This window comes from Athene cunicularia (genome assembly GCF_003259725.1).
Source record: "Athene cunicularia isolate RWA chromosome 4 unlocalized genomic scaffold, athCun1 chr4_part2, whole genome shotgun sequence".
NCBI classification, from domain to species: Eukaryota; Metazoa; Chordata; class Aves; order Strigiformes; family Strigidae; genus Athene; species Athene cunicularia.
In genome coordinates, this window is record NW_020799099.1 from 8119430 (window position 1) to 8140667 (window position 21238).

The 21238-nt window shown below is 47.3% G+C and overlaps 1 protein-coding gene across 1 annotated transcript; it reads right to left on the reverse strand.

The window, feature by feature from the left end:
* Nucleotides 1-47: 47 nt before the first annotated feature.
* LOC113479774 (interleukin-8-like) lies at nucleotides 48-2488 on the reverse strand. The gene is made up of 4 exons (XM_026848054.1): nucleotides 2167-2488; nucleotides 1641-1770; nucleotides 803-886; nucleotides 48-253 (listed from the first exon to the last, which is right to left on the reverse strand). Exons 1-4 carry the CDS (start codon nucleotides 2252-2254, stop codon nucleotides 241-243), a joined length of 315 nt encoding a protein of 104 aa, XP_026703855.1. The 5' UTR covers nucleotides 2255-2488; the 3' UTR covers nucleotides 48-240.
* Between the last annotated feature and the right edge of the window lie 18750 nt (nucleotides 2489-21238).

The window sequence follows — 21238 nt, forward strand, 5'->3', positions numbered from 1 at the left end:
CACAGTCTACGGGCAAGTAAATAAATGAAGCGTTCATATTCCTGCTGATTCAGGGACTGAATGCAGTGGGGAAACACCCCCATGAACCTGCCACGGGGCTGGGGTCAGCAGGCAGCTGCCCTCAGCTTTTGGGAAGGGGGGGAAGCTAGGACAAAGTGAGGAGCGGCCAGGTTTGCATGCCTGTGCATCATCTGCCAGCTCATCTTGGGGCTCTGAGCGTCAACTTCCTTAGCAGGAAACTTATTTTTTCTTCCTGTGAAAAGCAGAAGGAGGAGAAATGTGTGAACGCAGAGAAAAGCGGGTCCTGGGGGAGGAAGGTCCTGCCCTAACTGAAGGAAGTCGCTGCCGTTTCCCCAGGGCAGGCATCAGTCGCGAGGACTTCTCCTGGCTGCCCCTACACCGTACCACAAATGCGGGCATGATCAAGGAGGGCGGCTTTCCCAGCCGAACATCAACATACTGTTGTACTCACAACGAGCAAACCCTTCTCCTGTCATTCTGCTCCTCCCCCGTATTTTTAGTGTTGGGTTGGGTTTTTTTTCCTAAATGCTTTCAGAGGTGCAGCACCGTGCACAAGCTGTGGAGAGCACAACCCACGGATGGCAGCGTCGGCATGCTGAATGACCAAATGCTGCTTTTCACAGCGAGGTCTCACCCCTCATCACCTTGGGAGTGGGTCCCTTGGCCTCTGGCCAGCTCCCCTAGAGCCCTTGGTCCCACAAGTGCTCCTCAGGGTCACAGATGTGATGGCATGCTATCCAGGGCCAGCTGAGCCAAAGGGTTTTTCATCAAAGCAACTTACGTGCTAGCGATACGCTTCAGCAGTTTCTTTACCCAAGGGGCCTCAGGATTCACGCACACCTTCCCTGAGGTTTTTAATTTAATTCTGAAATGCAAGGAGAGTTTATGAGCAGCATTACCCTCCCCTCCAAAGGCAGGGATTCAGGCAGCCAAAGCTGATCTGCATGACTCAGTTTTCATTTACAACGCCAGCAGGCTGCAGAAAGCTGCTGGCCACACAGGGAAGCCACAGGATGGTCAGGAAAAAGCAAGACGCAGCATGTTTCCATACGGAGCGGAGACCATGCTTGAAGCCCAGACATGACTGTTCAAAGATAATTTTCTCTGTGGATTCACAAATGTATCAGCACCAAGCAGTTAAAGAAATCTTACACTCCTGCTTAATGCACCGCTTTAGTCAGGACAGGTCTAATAAGCTAAGGCCTTGACCGAAGATGCTGTTTGCTCTCAGGAGTGTGGCGTAGCAGTGGAAAAATTGGTTATGGCTCATCTTGCCTTGGTGTCCAAAGGTGCACTTCCTCCATACTGCAAATGCCCCCTACCAGCATGCTCCCCGCTAAGCACCAGCACAAGGAAATCATGCTTAGCTTTGCTGGAAAGGCTCATTTAGGTCCCAGGGACCTCTTCAGATTGGCTCAGGTGCGTTTCCTCCACTCGATGCTCCTCAGCCCCGAAGCGCGAGTGAGCTTGCTGGCATTTTTGAAAAGCTTTAGTTTTCAGAAAGGGAGTGGAGAAGCTGGGTGGTTGCAGAAGAAAAAGCACAGCACTGGCCCCACGGCTCTGCAGGAACTGTAGGAGAAAGCAGCTTTCTGCCCCGTGAGCCACACCTCAGCACTTACATGATCTCTGTACGTCTGCAGGTGCTTCCCACAGGTCTGATCTCAATGCTTTCATATCTCTTCGGACTGATGTAGTCTGAAGCTGTCTTTATGCACCTACAGTTCAGGTTTCCATTTACCTCCAGAATGGCTGAGAAAGAGAGAAGGTAGCAACTTACAGAGACAAACAACGTTATTTAGAGGTGCAGCAACTCCAAATCTCTTAGAGCACCAAAGAAATTGTCCCTTTCCACGGTTTCATTTGCAACGCTTTGGGGACCACAGTAAGAAAGTGTTATCTGCGCCTCTATCTTAGTACCCTGATCTCACAGAACTCCAGAAAGCTGAACCAAGTCCTAGTAAAGAAGGACAATCATGCTCTTTCCCTAGCTATGAGAGAAACTCTGGGCTAAACAGCCAGGAGGAGTCCCTGTCTCCTTTGGTCCCTTTGGGTGCAGGATGCGGGTGATGCCCACCCATGGCCAGGACCACGGCAGACTGGGAGCTGACAGCTGGGGGTATCTCTGCAATGACACCAGAAGCTCACCTGCATGGACTGAGTGGGCCATCACCAGCAGCAGCAGCAGCCACGGGAGCACAGGGGCTCCTGTCCACACCCCAGCTGGCGCTCGCATCCTCGCAGCAGGCTCAGCCCCAGAGATGGTCTGAGGAACCGGGTGAAGAAACACCACTATTTATTCAGGAGGGTCACGCTCTGACATGAGCAGCAAGATTCAAACTTCAGCAGTCACGTCTGACCAGCGGACCGTGAAGAGAGGTGACGTAATTTCTCGGATGCTCTCCACAGCCAGGTCAGAAGCTGAATTTACAATGCTATTGATTAAAATCAGCCATTGGGACAAAGTGCATATCTGGATTCCCCACACCCTGTTTCTGTTTAGTTGGGTCTATGCAATCATCACCCTTTGCGCCCTTTAGCATTTACCCCTCAACCACAAAAAGAGCCCAGAAGAAAATCAAAGCACAAACCCCGGGTACACAGGGGTTTTTTTAATGCTCTCAGATATTTACATATTTCTTTCTCAGGGCTATAATTCCCCCACGCTATTTTTTCTCTTTCTTACATCAGCAAAAATGCCTGACACTATACCGTGGAAAAATAATAAAGATCTCTGCTGTACGTTTCCACTCAGAGCCTTCAAATCTAGCACTTTGCTGTACGAGTAAAACACCCAGGAAATGCAAGAGATGACTGGTACAGTAGCACCAGCAAAAAAAAGCAAACTATTCCTGTATCTCTGCACATTTGTGACTAAGTGCTGATATGCACATTTATCAGCAGCAACTTTCTTGATACCAGCGGCCTGGGAGTGAAACACAGATGGATGCCAGAGAACAGCAGCAGAAAAAGCAACAGGGGGTGGGATGGACTCAGGGATTTGTGAGGGCGAGACCTGAGCTCTTCCCTTGCAGTGTTGGGACTGGAAGAAGGAGGACTGCAGCCCCACTGTTTCCCTAGTGAACATCTCTCTATGTTAGATCCAGAGTGTCCTTCAGTGACATAGGGATCAAATCCCCACTGAGATGTGCAAGGAGACACAGGCCAGCACCAGAGGGTAGCTTCAGCAATCTTACAGTTTGGCCCCATTTAGTAGCCCATTACATCACTTAGGACATGAAATAGTCTAGGCTTAGTTAGAGGTGTCCTGTCTGCTTACTGTTTCAGGAAAATGAGCTTTTATTACATTATCAGCTCAGAGGTGCTGTGTGCTATGCAGTCAGTGAGCCAATTCCCCATCATTCATGGCAGTAGGCATAATCGAATGGTAGTAGGCAAACTATTGACATCAATGTCAATGTGTATGTGGCAGTGAGAAACTGTAGGAGCATAGAGAAAGGGAGGTCAGGCCATGCACAGCTTTCCAATGCTGTAGAGCCGTGTGTCCACAAGGGTTTAAGGCTTTGCTCTGGCATCACAGAATCCTCCGGGCCTTACACACAAGATCAAGGCAGATGATTCTTCCCCTCTGCTCCACTCTCATGAGACCCCACCTGCAGTGCTGTGTCCGGCTCTGGGGCTCCCAACAGAAGAAGGACATGGACCTGCTTGCGTGAGTCCAGAGGAGGCCACAAAGATGCTCAGGGGCTGGAGCACCTCCCTTGTGAGGACAGGCTGGGAGAGTTGGGGGTGTTCAGCCTGGAGAGGAGAAGGCTCCGGGGAGACCTTATAGCGGCCTTCCAGTACTGAAAGGGGCTACAGGAAAGCTGGGGAGGGACTCTGCATCAGGGGGTGTAGGGATAGGGTGAGGGGTAATGGTTTTAAACTGAAAGAGGGCAGATTTAGATGAGATATGAGGAAGAAATTCTTTACTCTGAGGGTGGTGAGGCACTGGCACAGGTTTCCCAGAGCAGCTGTGGCTGCCCCCTCCCTGGCAGTGTTCCAGGCCGGGTTGGACGGGGCTTTGAGCAACCTGAGCTGGTGGAAGGTGTCCCTGCCCATGGCAGGGGGGTTGGAACTAGATTATCTTTAAGGTCCTTTCTATGATTATGTCTGCCCATTTTGGGGGACCATCAGCTGGTGCTTCCCTCTCCACACATTTCACAGTGTTTTTTGGTTTTCTCTGAAAAAGAGCCATTGAAGGACTAAAGCAATGCATTTTAGCACTCAAGGGGTCAGTCTTCAGCTCTCACACAGGATATTCAAGGGCCACCACTGCAAAGTGATGCTACAGTAGCATCCCATGCTCTCAGGTTTTGGGTGGGACGGGGCTGCCCTGAATAAGGCAAAACTCACCAGCCAGGAAGCAAAAGGGGAAGGGGACTTATATCCATGATAGCAAGGCAAGGAGGAAGGAAAAGGACAGAAGAAAAATTATGTGGTTGTGTGATAATGCAATTTGGAGATTTCAAATCACATCAGCATTTTATATAGTAACAAAATGGTAAACTAAAAGAAAAAAAGTATTCCACTCAAACTGTAAGCTACTTATCTTTCTCATAAAAACTTGTTTTTTCTCTGAGATAGGTCCAAGAGTGCTGTAAAGACACGAAAGGATTTGTAAAAAAAGTGAGGTTTTTATGTAAAAAAAGTTTTGTAAAGAGATCAAGGTCAAAAGTGGACAAGTGTGGAGTTTAACTTCCTGTACATTAGGGTTGCAGAGAGGCCAGAGACAACCTCCATGAGCTATTCTCAAGGTCCAATGGAGGGAATGAGAGCCTTGCTGCTATGGCTATGGAAAAGGAGATGGCTTAAATTGTTTTTGTTCAATACTTCCAGAGTTTTCAATTTCTTTGCAGAGAGTTATTAGGAGTCCAACATAGCATTGGTTTAAGTGGTTTTGCTGGGTCATGGCAGGGATCTCTTCAAATCAAGGTCTGCAAAATGGTAGGGAAGGCAGCGATTTACTGGGAGAGATGACTGGTCACCTACTCAAAGTGCTGTGGAGGCACCAAAAAAAGTTTCAAAGTGTTTCTGAAGTAGATGACTTCAAAATGATCCTGCTTTCATAGCTGGGGAAAACCAAGAGAAGTGAAAGCAACTTTCCCCAGAGCTGTGCGGCAGAGGACAGTCAGGGCATGCGGCTGGGGCTCTGACTGTGGCCCTCCCACAACACCAAGGGAAACCAACACCAGCGCTGGCAGTGCTTAAGGAACTAGTACAGGAATAAACTACCCCTGGGAGACATGCAATGGACAGACCAAAATAACTCATAAGCGAGATTGCCCCCAAGATTTGTGGCTACAGGGCAGGTGTCAATCTTCTGCCTACTCTGGAGGGAAGTGGGAGATGCAGAAGTGTGTTTTGGCTAGATGGATTTAGATAGGTGGGTTTAGAGGGGTCCTGGGCAATCAGTTTGGCCACAGCACCTCAGTTTTATCCTGGGGCAGATGTTTGCCCATAGACCTATGTAAAATCCCAGGTGCTTTTACTGAGGTCGCCTCCTCTAGGAATGTGCTGCTTTGTGCTGACACGTTGCTTTATGTCAGTCCTCGCAACGCTTCTTCCATGACAGTCATGGTGCCCATTAACTCACTTTGTACCCAGGATGAAACCCACACATCCCTCAGGGGGTGGACAGGAGGGCCTCCTCTTCATTGCGAGTACCAAGGGAGTTGTACCCTCTGCAGAGGCAGCCTTGGCAGCAGGAGAAGTCAGCATTGCCGGGACAAAATAACATGCTGACCCTGGGGCTGTGGGGAAGCAACAGCGGTCATGGCATCCTTTGGTCAGGCAGTGCTGCCCAACAGTATCCCCGGCCCGGCCCGGCCCACGGATACCCTGGAAAGACAGCCCAAAGTGCAGGCTCAGCTCTGCCATTTCAGACAGTGAGGTGGCATGGCAGTCATTGCCTACATGGCTACAAAGATGAACAGAGCATAACCAGCAGTTCCCTTTCAGACATGCCTTCTTGATTCATACCTAGACACAGATTTTCATAGTGAAGCCCAGCTCTGGCTCCATCTCTGAAGCGATGCATTTGGGTTTCCCCCAGGACGCTGGGGTGGTTTGGTGAATCCCCACCGCATCACCCCAGAAGACGTGCATTTGCCTAGTTGTCCTCAAGCTGATACAAGTTTCTGCTTAGGGTAGGAAAGGTAAAATGAACATGGACGTGGCAAGAAAGGAGAATTTGACAGAGATACTGTAATCCCAGGGTTTCTGAATCGTCTTGATAGTAGCCACAGTGGTTTTGATGTATGACTAATGTGTATATTGATAAACATTGTGGTGTTTTCTCAGGAAGGAAAAGCTTGCAGTCATTGCGGGCAGCTAATATTTGTGCATGCTGAGTGGTAATTCTGAAAAGGGAGAAGGAGAGTGAGGATCTAGCCTGTGACTATATTTAAGCTAACCACTTCCTGTATGCCAGTAATTCAGAAGATTGGCCCTCATGCATTGATCTGTAGACTTATCCAGGCCAGCATCAACTGAAAGATGTGAGAAATATCCTAACAGCTTCTGTATTTTCTGCAGCAGCTGTAGCTTTGAAGGCAAGATTTTGATTTGAGTTTTATTTCTGTTATTTTTATTAGATTTTTGAAGGTTTTTTACACCCACTGGATCCTCATAGAATTCTAGAATGGTTTGGGTTGGAAGGGACCTTAAATATCATCTAGCTCCAACCCCTTGCCATGGGCAGGGACACCTTCCACTAGACCAGGTTGCTCAATTCCCCGTCCACCCTGGCCTTGATCACTTCCAGACATCCTTCCTATGGTACCTAAAGCAGAGGTTTACAAAAATGTGATGCGAATACCTCCCAGAGGCCACAACTGCGGCAGGAAAGAAGTGCTCTGCTGCGTGGCTTTGCTGTGTTTCTGCAGCCATTAAACTGCTGAAAACCATGTCATTTAGTGGTATCAGGCCTTAGAAAGTCTCAAAATAGTTCAGCGAGGTCAAAGATTTTCTTGAAGACATAGAATGGTGATAGGAAATGAAAGAGGAGATAGGTGAGCCTCATGTGGAAGGAAGAGAGGTCATGCTTTTTGGCAGAGGGAAACTGGAGCTTTTAGATGCCTGACCCCTCTCCAAAAGATAAGGATGGAAAACCAGTCACAGTGTCTTCAAACACATTGAGCGAAAACTTGGTCTGTAACAACAAGGCAGCTTCAAAACTGAGCAGAAAATTACCTGAGATAAATGAAGCAGGAGGAAAAAAAAACAAAAAAACCACTTTTCCATGTTTGATCAGGATGGGTACAAACCCAACCCTGACGTAAATGCTGTGGAGATGCCAGCACTCCTGCCCTCCAGTGAGGACTGGTGTGCTCCACAAGCAAGGGCATAAGGATTCACAAGAGGCTGCATTGGAGACGTCTGTAGCAAGTAATCCTCTTGGCCATGTTGAAACCACTAGGTTTGTTTTGAGAAAAAGCTAACTTTGAGCACACCCCTCCTTTCTCCACTATCGTGCTTTGTTATTGTTTTGGTTTTTTTTTTTAAAAATTACCCCCCCAAAAAACCCCCAGCTGCAGTGAATTGTCACCGCTGTGGTTTGTGGTCCATCATCTGCTTCAAAGATAAAGATACCTCCTGCTGAAACCTGAGGGAGAGCTGCACCCACACTTATTTCAGCACCAAGTAGTTCAGCACTGTATGAAAACCTAGGTGGAGGCACCCAGGACCTGAGCACAGCCTTGGCTTCTCTCGTTGTATGGAAGTGTGTCTCGGCTGCTTCACACAGCGCCCAGCTTCCAGACTAGGGTTCTTTCCAGCCCAGTTGGGATGTTCTGCATCCCCTTCTGCCTGCTACACCTCAAAAACATTCCCAAACAGTCTGTGTTCATTTATCCACATATGAAAAGAATTTCTTTAGCCCTTTTTTCCCCTGATGTTCCTTCTCCTGGTTGCATTTTAAGAAGAATCATTCCATTTATGCAACCGGCCTTCCTTTCTTCCAAAAAATTACTAGTCCAAATCTGAAAAAAGTAACACTGACAGGGTAAGGGAACAGCAGCTCAGGACACACGGGTCTCCAAGGCCCTGTGCTGGTGGTTACCAGCTCAGACACAACTCGGAGTTTTATTTGTACTCAGATGCAAAACAGGCAGTGCTTACTGTGGCAGACACCAAGTATAGAAGCAAAATTTCAACGTGACAGAGTCAGAATTATACAAATCTTAACGAAATAAGTCCAAAATTAGGTTGTTCAAACCACCTATAGAGCTCACTGACACTTACTGTCTTTCAACGAAGGTGCACAGACTTGCTGGTGACATGGCATGGGGACAAGATCTCACTTTTGGCTGATTTTTGGAGATACCAGAGTGGTGTGATTACACCTCTGCTCTGCATATCTGCAAGCAGGTGAAAAATCTGTTATGGGCATCTTTAAAAGTAGGGCTCAAGTATTTGGTCTGATTAAGGGCTAACAAAGGGAAATATAGTGAGAGGGAGCTTTGAAAGAGAACAGGTAAGAAGGAGGGAGAAAGGCCTAGAGCAAGAACAAAAGCTCAGTCAGGGCCAGAGAAATTAAGGGGAACTTTTAAGAAATGTGAATTCGACAGTCCTGCCTCCCCAGAAAACCCTGAGCCATAGGACCTCTGTGGAGCAGCGACTGGTGCTTTCTGCCGAAGGGAAAGCAATAGTACACGTTCAGCAGCGTGTCAGAGCATGCTACCCAGCCCCAGAGGAGGGACAGTTTCTGGGACATCCCGTCCACCTCAGAGATGCAAGTGGCACCAAGCAAGCACAGGAGAAAATCCCCGGACTGCTGTGCTAATTTACACTTGCTGCTAGAAAAGCACGCTGGAGAAAATACCCCGGCGCCTCCGTACTTCTTCGCCTGAAGGTCTCGATTTCTTTCAAATCTGAGTTAATCCCAAATGAACCTGATGTGAAGCAGAGAAGCAGCGTTATTCCTCAAAGGCACACCAGAAAAGAAGAAAGTGCTGCGCCGCCTGGCACAAATGACCTGAAGCAGGAATGAAAGCCAAGGGCTTCACCAGAAAGCAAAATGTTGATGGCTTGGCCGTGGGCTCCTGTTCCCTCTGCACATTTGCATGTGGGCACAGGAACCGGTCTAGACACTGCAGGTGCCGCCAAGCGAGCGCCGTTAGCGATTTGCATGGGGGCTTCGTGAGATGGCGATGGCTTGCCCCCCCCGGGCACAGGAGCAAGTGGATGATGAGTTGAAACGAAGTTGGGCTGTGACAAGGAGGGAGCCAATAAATTGCAAGCCAGAGCATTATGAGCGAGAAGGGCCTGTTGATCAGCCTCGCTGTGCTTGTTGTGTAGTTGGTGCAACTTCAACCTGACGTCCTCCACATCTCTGCTGGCTGGGAGGAAGGCCTCTTGCTTTTAGCACTTCAGTCTTGGGCTAGCAAAGAAGTGGTACAGGTCTAATTACAATGGCTAGACCAAAATATGGTCCAGGTAACTCCCCCAGGTAGATCTAGCCTGCACTTCACAAGATGGGAAGTTTCCACCAAACTCGAAGGCAGCCCTCACAACCCCCAGCACCTTTCCCTGGAATAGAAGGAGGACACTGCAATGCTGGTGAAGAAGTTCCAGGAGATTTACGCAATGGGTGCTAAAGAGAAGAAGCTAAATCAGAGTGGCAGGATTATAGTGCCTGCTTATCCTGTAGCACCAACAATCCAGCTGAACCCACGGTGCTGGTGGGAGGTTGAGTATCAAGCACATAACTGTGGCAGCTCAAGGTTTTAGCTGTCACCTGCATCTATGTCAGTAATTGCACCTCTAGCTGGGCGACAGGAAAAAGGAATCAGACCCAGTGGACTACCAAGATATGGAAGGAGTCACACGAGCTTTCACAGTTGGACCTTTCTGTGCATGACAAGGAGGAAAAAGGCGCCAAAAATGCCACAAAGGCCAGAAATACAACAAAAATACTGGTACACAAACACATTTCCCCTCCATACTGAGGGAGCAGCCTCCTGAAGGCACATTTTCTTTGAGCTGAATTACATCCTATTTGGGTAACTTATTTAGGCAAACACTTAACAACAGTCCTGCCACCAACTTCCCAAGGAGTGTTATGGAGAGGTCTCCTCTTCTTGTCAGAGTTTGACGTGCTCAATAAATGCAGTTAGAAGCTGTCAGGCTTGGTTAAAGTGGTATGTTTTTAATTTTTATTTTTCTGAATATTAGTGGCTTCCATTTTAGTTGAGTCAGTAATTAAGCTGTGTCTGTATTATTTGTCTTGCAGAATAACCCATAGCTATTATTTCTGGTAGAGCTAAACATTAGCCTGGACCCATTTTTCTACTGGTTAAGTCAGAAGAAAATAATGTATCTTTAAAAAAGCAGCGCATCTTGCTTTCTACCTTGACACAAAGTTCAACCACAGCAACCAACATCCCTGATGTCTAGTGCCGCATTTCTGCTTCACACCTATGTGAGTGACTCATTTCCCAACAAATGCCAACTTTTTCCAGACTATCTGGGTTTGACTGCCACGGCATGTATAACATTTGTTTCCACTGTTTCCCACCCATTCAAAGCGTTATTTACAGATCTTGTGCTTGCAGTAGCTTGACATTTCCCATCTGAGCAAATAATATTGTTTATCCACCCTGCTTGCGAAGTTCACCAGCCACACATGAGGTCCAGCTCCCCACCTCAAAGCAGAGTCTCATCTGATGAGGTCTCCAGTCTGATAAAGTAACCCAAAGGTGGCAGAAGCTAGATGAAGGGTTTGCAAATCCCTATGGCCTACAGGACCCACTTCTCCAAGTGGGAATTGCACACAGAGATCACAGCCAGGGGTGAGCTACCTAGAGGATGGGAAGCCAGCAAGGCAGGATGACCAGCTAAATGGACCACAAGATAAGCCATAGTCCTGCTCTGAAGAGATGAGGAGAAGCCCCCAGAGCACTAGTCCTTGCAATGCACAGCTGCCTACACCAAGACCTACTCTAAAGAGCTAGTACTCTTTAAGTGACGTGGTCAAGGGAGAAGGACGTGCCCAACTACCTTTGAGAGCCTCACTAGTCCATGCACTCAGCAGTTCTGCCTGCCACATCTGCTGATGTCACTTCAAGTCCTAGGCCTGCTGGCAGCAAGGCAAAAGTACCTGTAAGCACAGTCTGAAGCACCAGAATGTGCTACTTCTGGAAGAGCCATATGGTGGGCAGGAGCGGGAGCCATGGTCCTAGCTGCAGACAGGCACAGATGAATGCTTGCCACCCTGCCAGTGTTTATCACTGCTGAGGGGCTGCTGCCAAGGGCCATGGGCGTCTGTGAGGAGCGAGAGATTACTCAACTATTAAAAGTTTATTGGGAAGGAGAAGGATGATACACATGGGAAATGGCTGTGGGGATGGGGTTATGCATGGTGAGCGGGGGGTGTTCCCACCTCCCAGGACATCTCAGTCGCATCCAGGCATAGCTGCAGGAGGGACCACTAAGTGCCAGCCCCATCCACTGTCCCCTCCAGGGTGGGCAGTGGGACATGAGAGCCAGCTACTGGGGGATGATATTTCTGGCTGGGGTCCCAACCCCAGTGCAGCACACCACGCTTGAGTATATCGCTTCTGCCACAAGACACTTCACACCCTAACATACCAGGAACTGAGCCAAACTCAACCATCAGACTTGGGCTTACATCCAGAGAGGTTATTTTCATTGACGTGTATTTACTGTTTAGAGGCCTTTCCTTATCCTCTTTTTGCCAGGTGTCTCCCCACCTCTTCTCCTTGGGGAAGATGCTTTCCCTGTATTTCACCCACAAGCCACCACAGGAGTAGTTATATTCAAAAAGAAAAGGCAAGCCAAGAGCAACTGTTCTCTAACAGCAAGTAGAAGTGCACATGGTAAAGAGGGGAAATCCAGATCTCCACCAAGAAGGAACCACATTGCTGCAGTACAAATGTCTTTTGGGGAGATGAGCAGCCCTCCTGCCCCCTGGAAAGCCCCTTCTCAACCGTTTCTCTTGGACCCAGCAACTCTGAGTCAGCACTTTGGACATCAGAGCCTTGCGCATGCTGCTGAGCCAACGCAGCTACCCGGAGATGCTCTCAACAGAGGAGAAACTCAAGCCCAACTTCTGCAAAGGATATAAATCTCACCAGCTAAGAGAATCGATACTGAAAGGAGCTGTCTCGCAGCTAAAATAATCCAACATTGCTTCAGGTTTTGGGGGATGAAGGAAAGGCTAGTCAAGCTCACAAGTCATGCTCGAGGCTGGAAGGTCAGCATGCTCTCCTGCCAGATGGAAATGGGGAGGCAGATGAAAGGGCAGCAGAGAGGGAGAGAAGAAAGGCTTAGGAAGATACTGAAAAGGGAAACCAAGAAGCATAAACCCATAGAAACCATGAAATCTGCTTTGATCTTTCCTCAGCTTTTATCTCCGTAGTTGGTTACAAAAAACAGCCTGAAAGCTACTAAGCCCTAAAAAGTCGCATCTGTCACAGGGTGCAGCCTTGGGCTGGATCCAAAACATCCCTGAAGCTATTCATGCATCTTGCCTCCCTTTCATACCCTACCTTCTTGCAGCTCAGGTGACTGCCTCTTGCAAGCACAGACTAGAGCATCTGCTGGCTTGAGGTTTTGTTGTGCAAGAAAGGTTTTCCATCTCAAACCTGAAGCACAAATGGAAAACAGTGGAAAAGCAGATTTTACCCAACCAGACTGCTTTTCCAGGGGTACACACCAAGGAAGCTGATCTAGGGAGGAAATTTCCCCACTTCAGCTCAGCCTGCAGAAGAGAGATATTCCAGTTAACTTTTTCTCCTGCAGTTCATTTCCTAGTGCTCCAGAAAGGATTCTGTACTGCTCTTCTCCTCCTTCTATGCTCCTCTCGACACAGCGATTTATTCCCTTAAGATTCTAAAGGATCATTACAGTCCCATATACAAGTAGCCTGGATCAGCACAACAGCTGCAAAGCACTGACCAGTCTGAAGACCAGTCATCCAGGCTCTGTGCACACACATCAGGGGCTTTTTCATTTTAACTAATGACTCAGCCTAGCCCAGTCCTGTAGACCAAACACCCACTGGAGGCTGGCCCACGTCTGGTGTGCATTGTTGTCCCATTTATTTTCTCCAGAGGGAACCAAGTTCATGCCCTTGAGGGCCACACTGTAGGATGGAGCACAGCACTGTATGCAGGGATGCTGGGGATGTTTCATCAAAAAAAATCCACCCACCCAACCCAAGTGATCCAAACAAACACTTATGTAAATGCACCCTAAGATCGCTTCAGCCTAAATTACCTCATCATAGTGAGTCCCAGACTATTTCTTCACTCAGGCACATGTTGCACCAGCACAAAGGGAAAGAGGGGCACCCATGGAGAGGGGGATGTTTTCTCTGTTCTGTGGATCTGGTGGAAGATATGGGGGAGTTATTAGCAAGCTAAATAATGGCACAGGTACTACAAGAAGCAATACAGCTATTTGCCACAACCCTGTAGGACAGTTCAGCTGCCCCTCTTTACAATTTGCCATGTTAATCCCACTTTTGAACACAACTACATTTTTACAACAGGAAGGAAGAGGCTTTACTATTCAGAGCATGAAAAGCCCACGATGTACAAAGGACCGGATTAGCTTCTGGGGAAAGGCAAAACGACCAGTTGTGAAATACTTGGCAGCAAGACCACACACACCCTGGTTCCATAGAGGAAAATCAGACAGGTTGTGGTAATAGACCCACATCACTAATTTTGCCACTACAGCAGAGCAGCTTTACAGGCTGCTCAATGAAGAGCATTACATAAGGCACATTCTGGTTTCATTGAGGTTCATTCCCATCTTAGAATTGCGTGTAAATAAAAGAGAACCCAGTGTCTTGTCACATGGCTTTGCCTTAAACTTCTGCAAGACACAATCCATTGTGAACAGAGATGTTTACTTTGAGTCGGCACAGGTGTGCATGTATACAGGAAGATGGTGCCTTGCACAGTACTGGAGAACCTAGGGCTATGAAGGGTCAGTGACAATCATAACACAGAAATGATCTGAGAGTGTTTTTAAAACCTGTATGGAAACACAACATCTTTGCATTTTGGGGTATATAATCACTATGCCTAAACCCAACACCTAACAGGAATATATCCTAATTCCAACCCCTAAGAAAAAGAAAGAAGGCAGCTGCATTGAGAAGTCAAAATATTGGGAGGAGACAGAGAAACTGGTCAGACCTTTGAAACCAAAGGGGCACCGGCTGCACTGGACTGCAGCCAGAGTATAAGACATGCCCTTTGGAATCGCATCCTTCCCAGAGGCCGTGCCAGCCCTTTGCAGACTGAAACGCGCACGGCTGGCACCGACATGATCATACCCATTGTCTGAGAAAGTGTGCTTTTACAGCTGAATGCACATGGCGTTGCAAAACAAAGATGCTAGTAGCGTCAATATGGAGTTAAAAGCTTATCTAGAGGTTCAGTGATGGTAAGCAGAAAGAAGTGCAATGTCTGCTAAGCACTACAGATGAAACCCTTCAGTTTTGTTATATCCTTTACACAATTATATCCCTGCTGCCTATTGGAAGACTTAACGAGGCATTTAGACACGTTTTGTGTCTCCAATCTCATAAAACTATCCGTACAAACCAGTCAAAAGGCACACTTATAAAGGTCTGAAGGCAAAGGCAAGCACTGAACATGACACAGCTTGAAATACCTCTTCTATGTGGATACTTGCTCAGGTTGCTTTCCAGAGCCCAGAAGAGAAAAAAAGACATCTTGAAATACCTTTATTAAACAAGTGACCCTGCTATTCAGTCACTTGAACCTGTTCGTTTTTTGCTCAAAGCAAGCAGCAAGCCAGTACAGCAGCAAACCACCTGCTGCAGGCTGCATTGGATGAAAAAAAAATTATGGAAGGCATGATGGGCTGAGCTGGGTGATGCAGGGTGGGAGCACCCAGAGCCAGAGGGCATGGAGCCACAGCCAGTGATGGGGTGTGCACACCCTGAGGCTTCCTGGGGCATCATGGAGACACTGGCACCAGATTTGCAGAGAGGGTCCCAACCAGAGCAGACCCCTTTCGTGAAGATTAAAAAAAAAAATTTAAAAAAAAAAAAAATCTTGCCAGCTTCTTAATTGAGGGAACAACAGTAAAAGTCTAACATTAATTGATATATGAGGGAAACTTGCTTTTGTCTGTTTCAATAAGTATTTTATCTTTTTCTTTCCTGACAAATATACTCTAAGGATCATACACAAGATAAACACCTACCCTGCCCTGCACCTGGATTTGTCAGAAAATATCCTTTTCTTCTCTGTAGTTTGTTGGTTGTCACTGGAGTTGCACACACGGTTTGGAAGAAAACTACAAACAATACCCTGTAGAAAACCCGGATTCTTTCACCTGTCAACTACTTTGACAAACACAGAATTTTTTCTTTTTTATTTTTTTAGGGTCTCTTTTTCCTTGTTCAAACAACAGGATAAAAAGCAAAACTGACAAAGGGCTATAATGTTTGTGCTTCACATTAGAGAAACAGCACAGATAAGGAGGACTGTGACATGACCCAAGCTGACCCTCTCCAAATTTATCTGATTATGGTCCTGTATTAAAGTGCATTTTCCAATAAAATGAGGTCATCTGTTACATGTTGTTCTGGCATCAGACAAATAGGATTGGCATTCAAATTGAGCTTGGCATTGGGGTTCAGATCTGTATTTTAGATTTGTACTTAGGATTGCTATTGGTTGGTTTGAATCAAGTTTTATTCCCTTTCTCTGAGGACTGCTTGGTTGTCTTTATACGCTTTATTCCCATGAGTTGCTGCTTATTCTCCATTTTCACCTCCGAAGTTGCGACTTTACTTTTAAATGGCAAAATAAATCAAGAAACAGTAACTCAGATCCCAGCATCATGCCCTTTCTCCTTGATGTATGCATACATCCACTGAGAGACAGCTAGGAGCCACGAAGATGGCTTGGGGATTTAAGAGCCTGAAGTTCAGCCTACAACATCCAACCTCCTGTTTGATGAGTGGGCTACCAGACCAGAACGAAACCCCTTTCTTGTGCACACCCTGGACAATTAGGTCTCCCCATAGCCTTCCCCATCGCCGATAGGGACTGCAGCACAGCAGAACAAGCATCCAAGCTACAACAACTGGAAACAGTGAGCCCGAGCAAAGGGACGTTAACGATAGAAAGGGTTTTTCCTCTCCTGGACAAGGGATTTTCTTTTCTACGTTATTTTCTGAGGATATTTGACTGAATATCAATGGTCTCTGTGGCAGACAGAAGTGGGTATTTCACCTGGCAGCTTTGTGTGTGTGAAAGGTGGAGGTGGCGTACAAGGGAGATGCTTGGAAAGATGTTTCCCCAACATAACAAGTCCACATAACATATCCCCTTAGCATAACAAAATGAGGGACTTTCCTTCTGCCTCAGTATGGGACTGAGGAATGCGGGCAGCTTAAATGCCCACATCATGTAGACACAAGATTCAGACTTGCCACTGCAGAAGTAAGCCCTGTAAAAAAAAAATGAAGCACCAGCCAGGTTTTCACTTTGCAGTGACACCACAGTCAGAAAAGAAGCCTTCTCCTTTAGTTTCAGATCCATATTTGCTGGTTTATTCCATTGCACTGATCTTAAGGCACAGCTGCTGTAGCTAAATGGTTTGTGCAGCGCATGTACTGATAGCCAGAATATATTTTTTGCCCTTCTTACAGGAAGATGTTTAATCTGGTTTGAGCGAGACACTGAGAACGCTTGTACCGGGTGAGATAGATTGCCCAGTAACTCATTATGGGCAGGGTCCAGTGGCAGGTGCCTGGAGAGGAGTGGATGTCCAGACAAACGCACACGGAAACTTTCCCCGAGCTTTTTCCAGCGCCTGCAGATGTGCCCGTATTCAGCATCCTGCGGGAGGCGGGTGTAAAGCCGGGCATCCCCCGGAGCCTCGGGGCTCGGTACCGCTAGGGAGCGGCAGACACCAGCGCGGCGGCTGACAGCTGAGCAAGGAGAAACCGAGGGAGAAGGCAGGCGTCCCTACAGCCCGCACATACCCAAGCGTCCAGGTCGTAGGCAGAATATCAAAGCTGACCGACCGTGCAGGAAAAATTCTAACATCTTCGTAGGTGTTACGTGTGCCTGCTCTCATCACGGAAGGTTGTTTGGTTTGGTTTGTTTTTTCCACTTAGGAAACGCAGTTTTCAGAAGAATTAAATTTTTTTCCCAGTTTGTAATTTCTGCGGTGCACTAAAACTGGAGCTGGGAGGCGCCATGGCATTGCCTGGTGTCATCAGACCTGAGCAGAGGTGGGTGCTGCACAGCGACTGGGGTGCCTCAAAGAATGGGCACGGAGGTGGGATGCAGCCGAGAAGGGCCAAGTGACTGGGTGTCAAGGTGGGAATGAACAGAGGTAAAAAGAAAAAGAGAAGGGAAGAGATGAGATAAAAGGAGTGCTTCCTCCCTTCACAAAACACACAGGTTAGTGCTCTTTGCTCAATTCCCAGGCAAGAGCAGTAGCAACCTGTGGAACTGGCTTGTCTTGATGTTCTGCAGCAAAGCACAGTTTAGGGTAGGTTTTTGGGTGGGGAGAGGCACAGAGGCATGCTGGAAATCTAGAAATGCAGGTTAGACCCTACAGAACCTGCAGCAATGTAAAGGGACCTTCTTTTGAGGGAGGATGGAGGAAGACCGCTGCACAGATCAGCAATCACCCTGCAAGATGAGAATAAGGAGATGTAGACATAAAGTCTTCTTTCTCCTTCACTTCTGGAGGACTGGATGAAGTCTACAGTGTGGGAAAAGAGAAAAGCCTGCAGCTGACATATCACCTTGGAGAGACAGGGCACTCCCAACAGGACGAAGTGCACAGGACTGTCCGCAGGTGGAAAGAGGAGTCTGAAGAGCAAACCAGCAGAAATGGAGTACTCACACTGCATCGTACCTGCTACACAGGCACCAGAGGCAGCTGGAAAAATGCCTCCCAAGCCTGGTTAAGGGCAGGGAGAGCTTGCACTGTCCTGGGGAGGGCACACAGGAAGGGACACTCCTATACAGTTGTACCGTCACAATGCAACCCCAATGTATTTAGAGGTGTCCCCCAGTTACAGAGAATGGAAGCAAGCCCAGATAAGCAAACTCAAGATGCATGATGCTGGGTAGGCAGAGTACTTCTGTGACTGAAAACACAGAGGCAGGAGTGCACCAAAGCAACAGGCAGGTCAGAAGCTTTTGCACTGCTCTTCAAAAGCTGGTGTCATCCTCCAGACAAACAGTTGTTCTGCATATCGAGCACAGCAGGCTTACGGATCACACGGCTGTCTGATCCTATCTTACAAAAGGCATCCCTCCGAGCAGAAGCAGGTAGAGGCTGCCATTTCTTAGTCCAACAAGCTGCATATGTTGCACATCGCCTTGCTTTGGGCTCTAAAGTCCAGGCTTTCCTTCAGGAAGACTGTAGGACACTTGTTTGCAAAGACACCTGGAAACCTTAGCGGGTATAGCTGCTACACCACATCCGTCTGACTTTGCAAGCAGTCTAAAATACTGGAGTTATTTCCGAGTTAAACAAAACACACATTTCTTGTGCTTATGGCCTGGAAGAATATTAACACAGCTACGCATCCTAACTAAATCCTAACACATCCATCATGGCTGAGGAATATATATTGTGAAGGACTCCCACTGCTGCTGACTACAAGTATGCCAGCATTAAAAGGACAGTCAGCTAGGAAAGTATTGCTCTTGTTTTACCAAGTCTAGCAAGCGTTATTATTAATGTATCTAAAGTTTTGCTAGAAGCATTAAGATGCAAGTTTACATGCAATGCCTTTTTAGTATGTGTAGATTGGCTATATTCCTAGCCTGAAAGCTTGTAGGTTAAGTAGTCTCAAGCTGAGACATGAGCCTTACTGTTCAGCTGCACACCTGGAAACAGCTGGAACCTGTTAGTGTCACAGGAAGCCAAAGTGCCACATATAAAAGTAGAGCAATATTACAACGGCTGAGGCTTCCTGCTGGGAGAGGCTGGAGAACCAGAGCGCAGGCTGCCTGCTTTGATCGCTTAAGCGCGGGATCTCACTGCATTTGTGTGTAAGTGCTGGCAGGGCACACATTTGGGGTCTCCGTTTTCTTGAATCCCAAAGAGGAGCAATGAAGGAATCAAAGTTTCCTTCAAAGTTCTTCCCTAATTTCTCCTGGAATTTTTGCTTGCAAGGGAGTTTTGCATCTTATAGACACATTTCCCCAAGACAATGTTGGATGCTTGTTTGCTAAAAAGTAACACAGGTGCAAGACTGAGATGAAAGATAGAGGAGGGTGCGACTGAGGAATGGCAGTTACCCTACGCCTAGCTAAGCCCGTGAACCTTACAAGAAACTACTAAGTTACTGCAAAGTCCTCCATTACAGGGGCAAATCTTGGTAACTGTTGGAAAGTGCAAGACACAGCTAGTGAACGTGGCACATCATGACCTATTTGCTTTTGTACAGTATTTCTTGATTTTGTGGCAGTTAGTACTTCTGAGTAAGTGATACAGGTGTCAATAAACTGAGCAAACTATGCAGTTCAGTAGAAACACAAAACGCCCCTATAATATCGAAGAATATATACACACAATACCCACTTTTTTCTAGACAGCTGCAGGAGGGCCATACAGGAGCCAGGGTAGCATTTTCCCCAGGGTTTGTGCAAAAGCATTCAGTCCTGGGTCCTGGTTGATATAACCAGCCTCTCTCAAGGTTATGTCTGAGCCTCACTTGAGCCTGGTTTTTCCTGTTTGACAGTACAACTGGTTATCATTCAAGCTGGAGGGGAGTGATACTGGGAAAGCCGCCGGGCTGGAGGGCATTCAGCTGCTTCCTGGAGATCAACACAATTTTGCAGGGAAAGTGGGTAAGATACATTACCACACCAAACATCTTCAGAAGCTTGGATTTTTAATACTTCAGAAATAATAGCCAACACAAACTAAGAATTAAACGATGCTTTAAGTCTATTGCACAGTAAGCCTTATCTGCTTCAAGGATCATCCAATTTTTGTAGGCAACTGCAATGGACCCTCCCAGTTGTGTAAATTGTCATGTTAAAGCAAATGATGTTTATCTGCCCAGAACTGAAATTCATGGGACCGGACCGGGAGACCACATAATGCAGTGGACAACATCACAACAGCATGATTCATAGCAGATTTACATTGAGCCCTGCCTCACCCAAACTCTTTTCTATACAAAGGTCATGATGCTAAATGCCATTGGAATATTTTTGCTACTCAAAGAACTCCTTCTTGTATCAGCCCTGGGATTGTGCCTTTACTGCTTCAGGTAAGGAGGGAAAGACTGCTGCGTGCTGCCTCCCCTGTCACTCGATATTTTATGATGCGCACAAGGTCGCAGTCGCTACCGCAGCTCTCACACAGCTCCAAGATGAGAGAGCTGTGTTTTGTTCCCATCACTGGCTCTGCATTGCTTTCTTGCCAGTCTCCCCTGAGGTGTCCTCTCAGACAGGCAGCTATAAACCCACTGGCAGGACACTTTGCCTGCTTCCCTTCCTCTCCTTTAGACTGGGGCAAAATCAAGGTGAAGGTGCAAGTCCAGTGACACATATGTCATGCTCCAAGCTGTCACCAGTTCCACCTCCTCACAGGTAACACCACAGCTATTTGCCCTACCCAGCTGATATATCCTTGTGATATTTCCTCAGTTTCTGAGGTCCTGAAGTATTTTCTGAATTGCTTGAGCTATCAGAGTGTTTACATAAATAGCAGCATGCTCACACTTTCCTTCCCCAGCCTCTTCTAAGGTTAGTCATCATTCTGCCTAGCCTCAAACTAACCTGCAAACAGGGAGCCCACGTTTCTACCACACCTACAGAAAAAAACATCTTCTAAGGCGCGTTGCTCTGTGCTCCTCATAACCAGAGTAAGAGCTTGCATTTCAGGGTCATGGCAGAAGCCCACCACATGCTTGTTTCTGTATAACCAAGTCTGAGAGACATCAGGAGGCCCTTTGCCAACACACAAGATTTGAAAGATGGAGGAAATGATTCAAGCTTGTTACACTTTCCTGAGTAATACAAGCAGTAGGAGTCAATCACAGGATGCCCAGCAAGTGCCCCACACCTCCATAACTGGGTATGCAATAACAACCCCTTCAGAGTTGTGTTTAAAGAGAGACAAGTCACATGGTCATCAGCATCAGGCCAGACTGCATTATTTTAACAGGCAAAGGAAAAAGGTCAGTCACTGGTTGGTGCTGTCTGGACCTCTCCTGTACCGA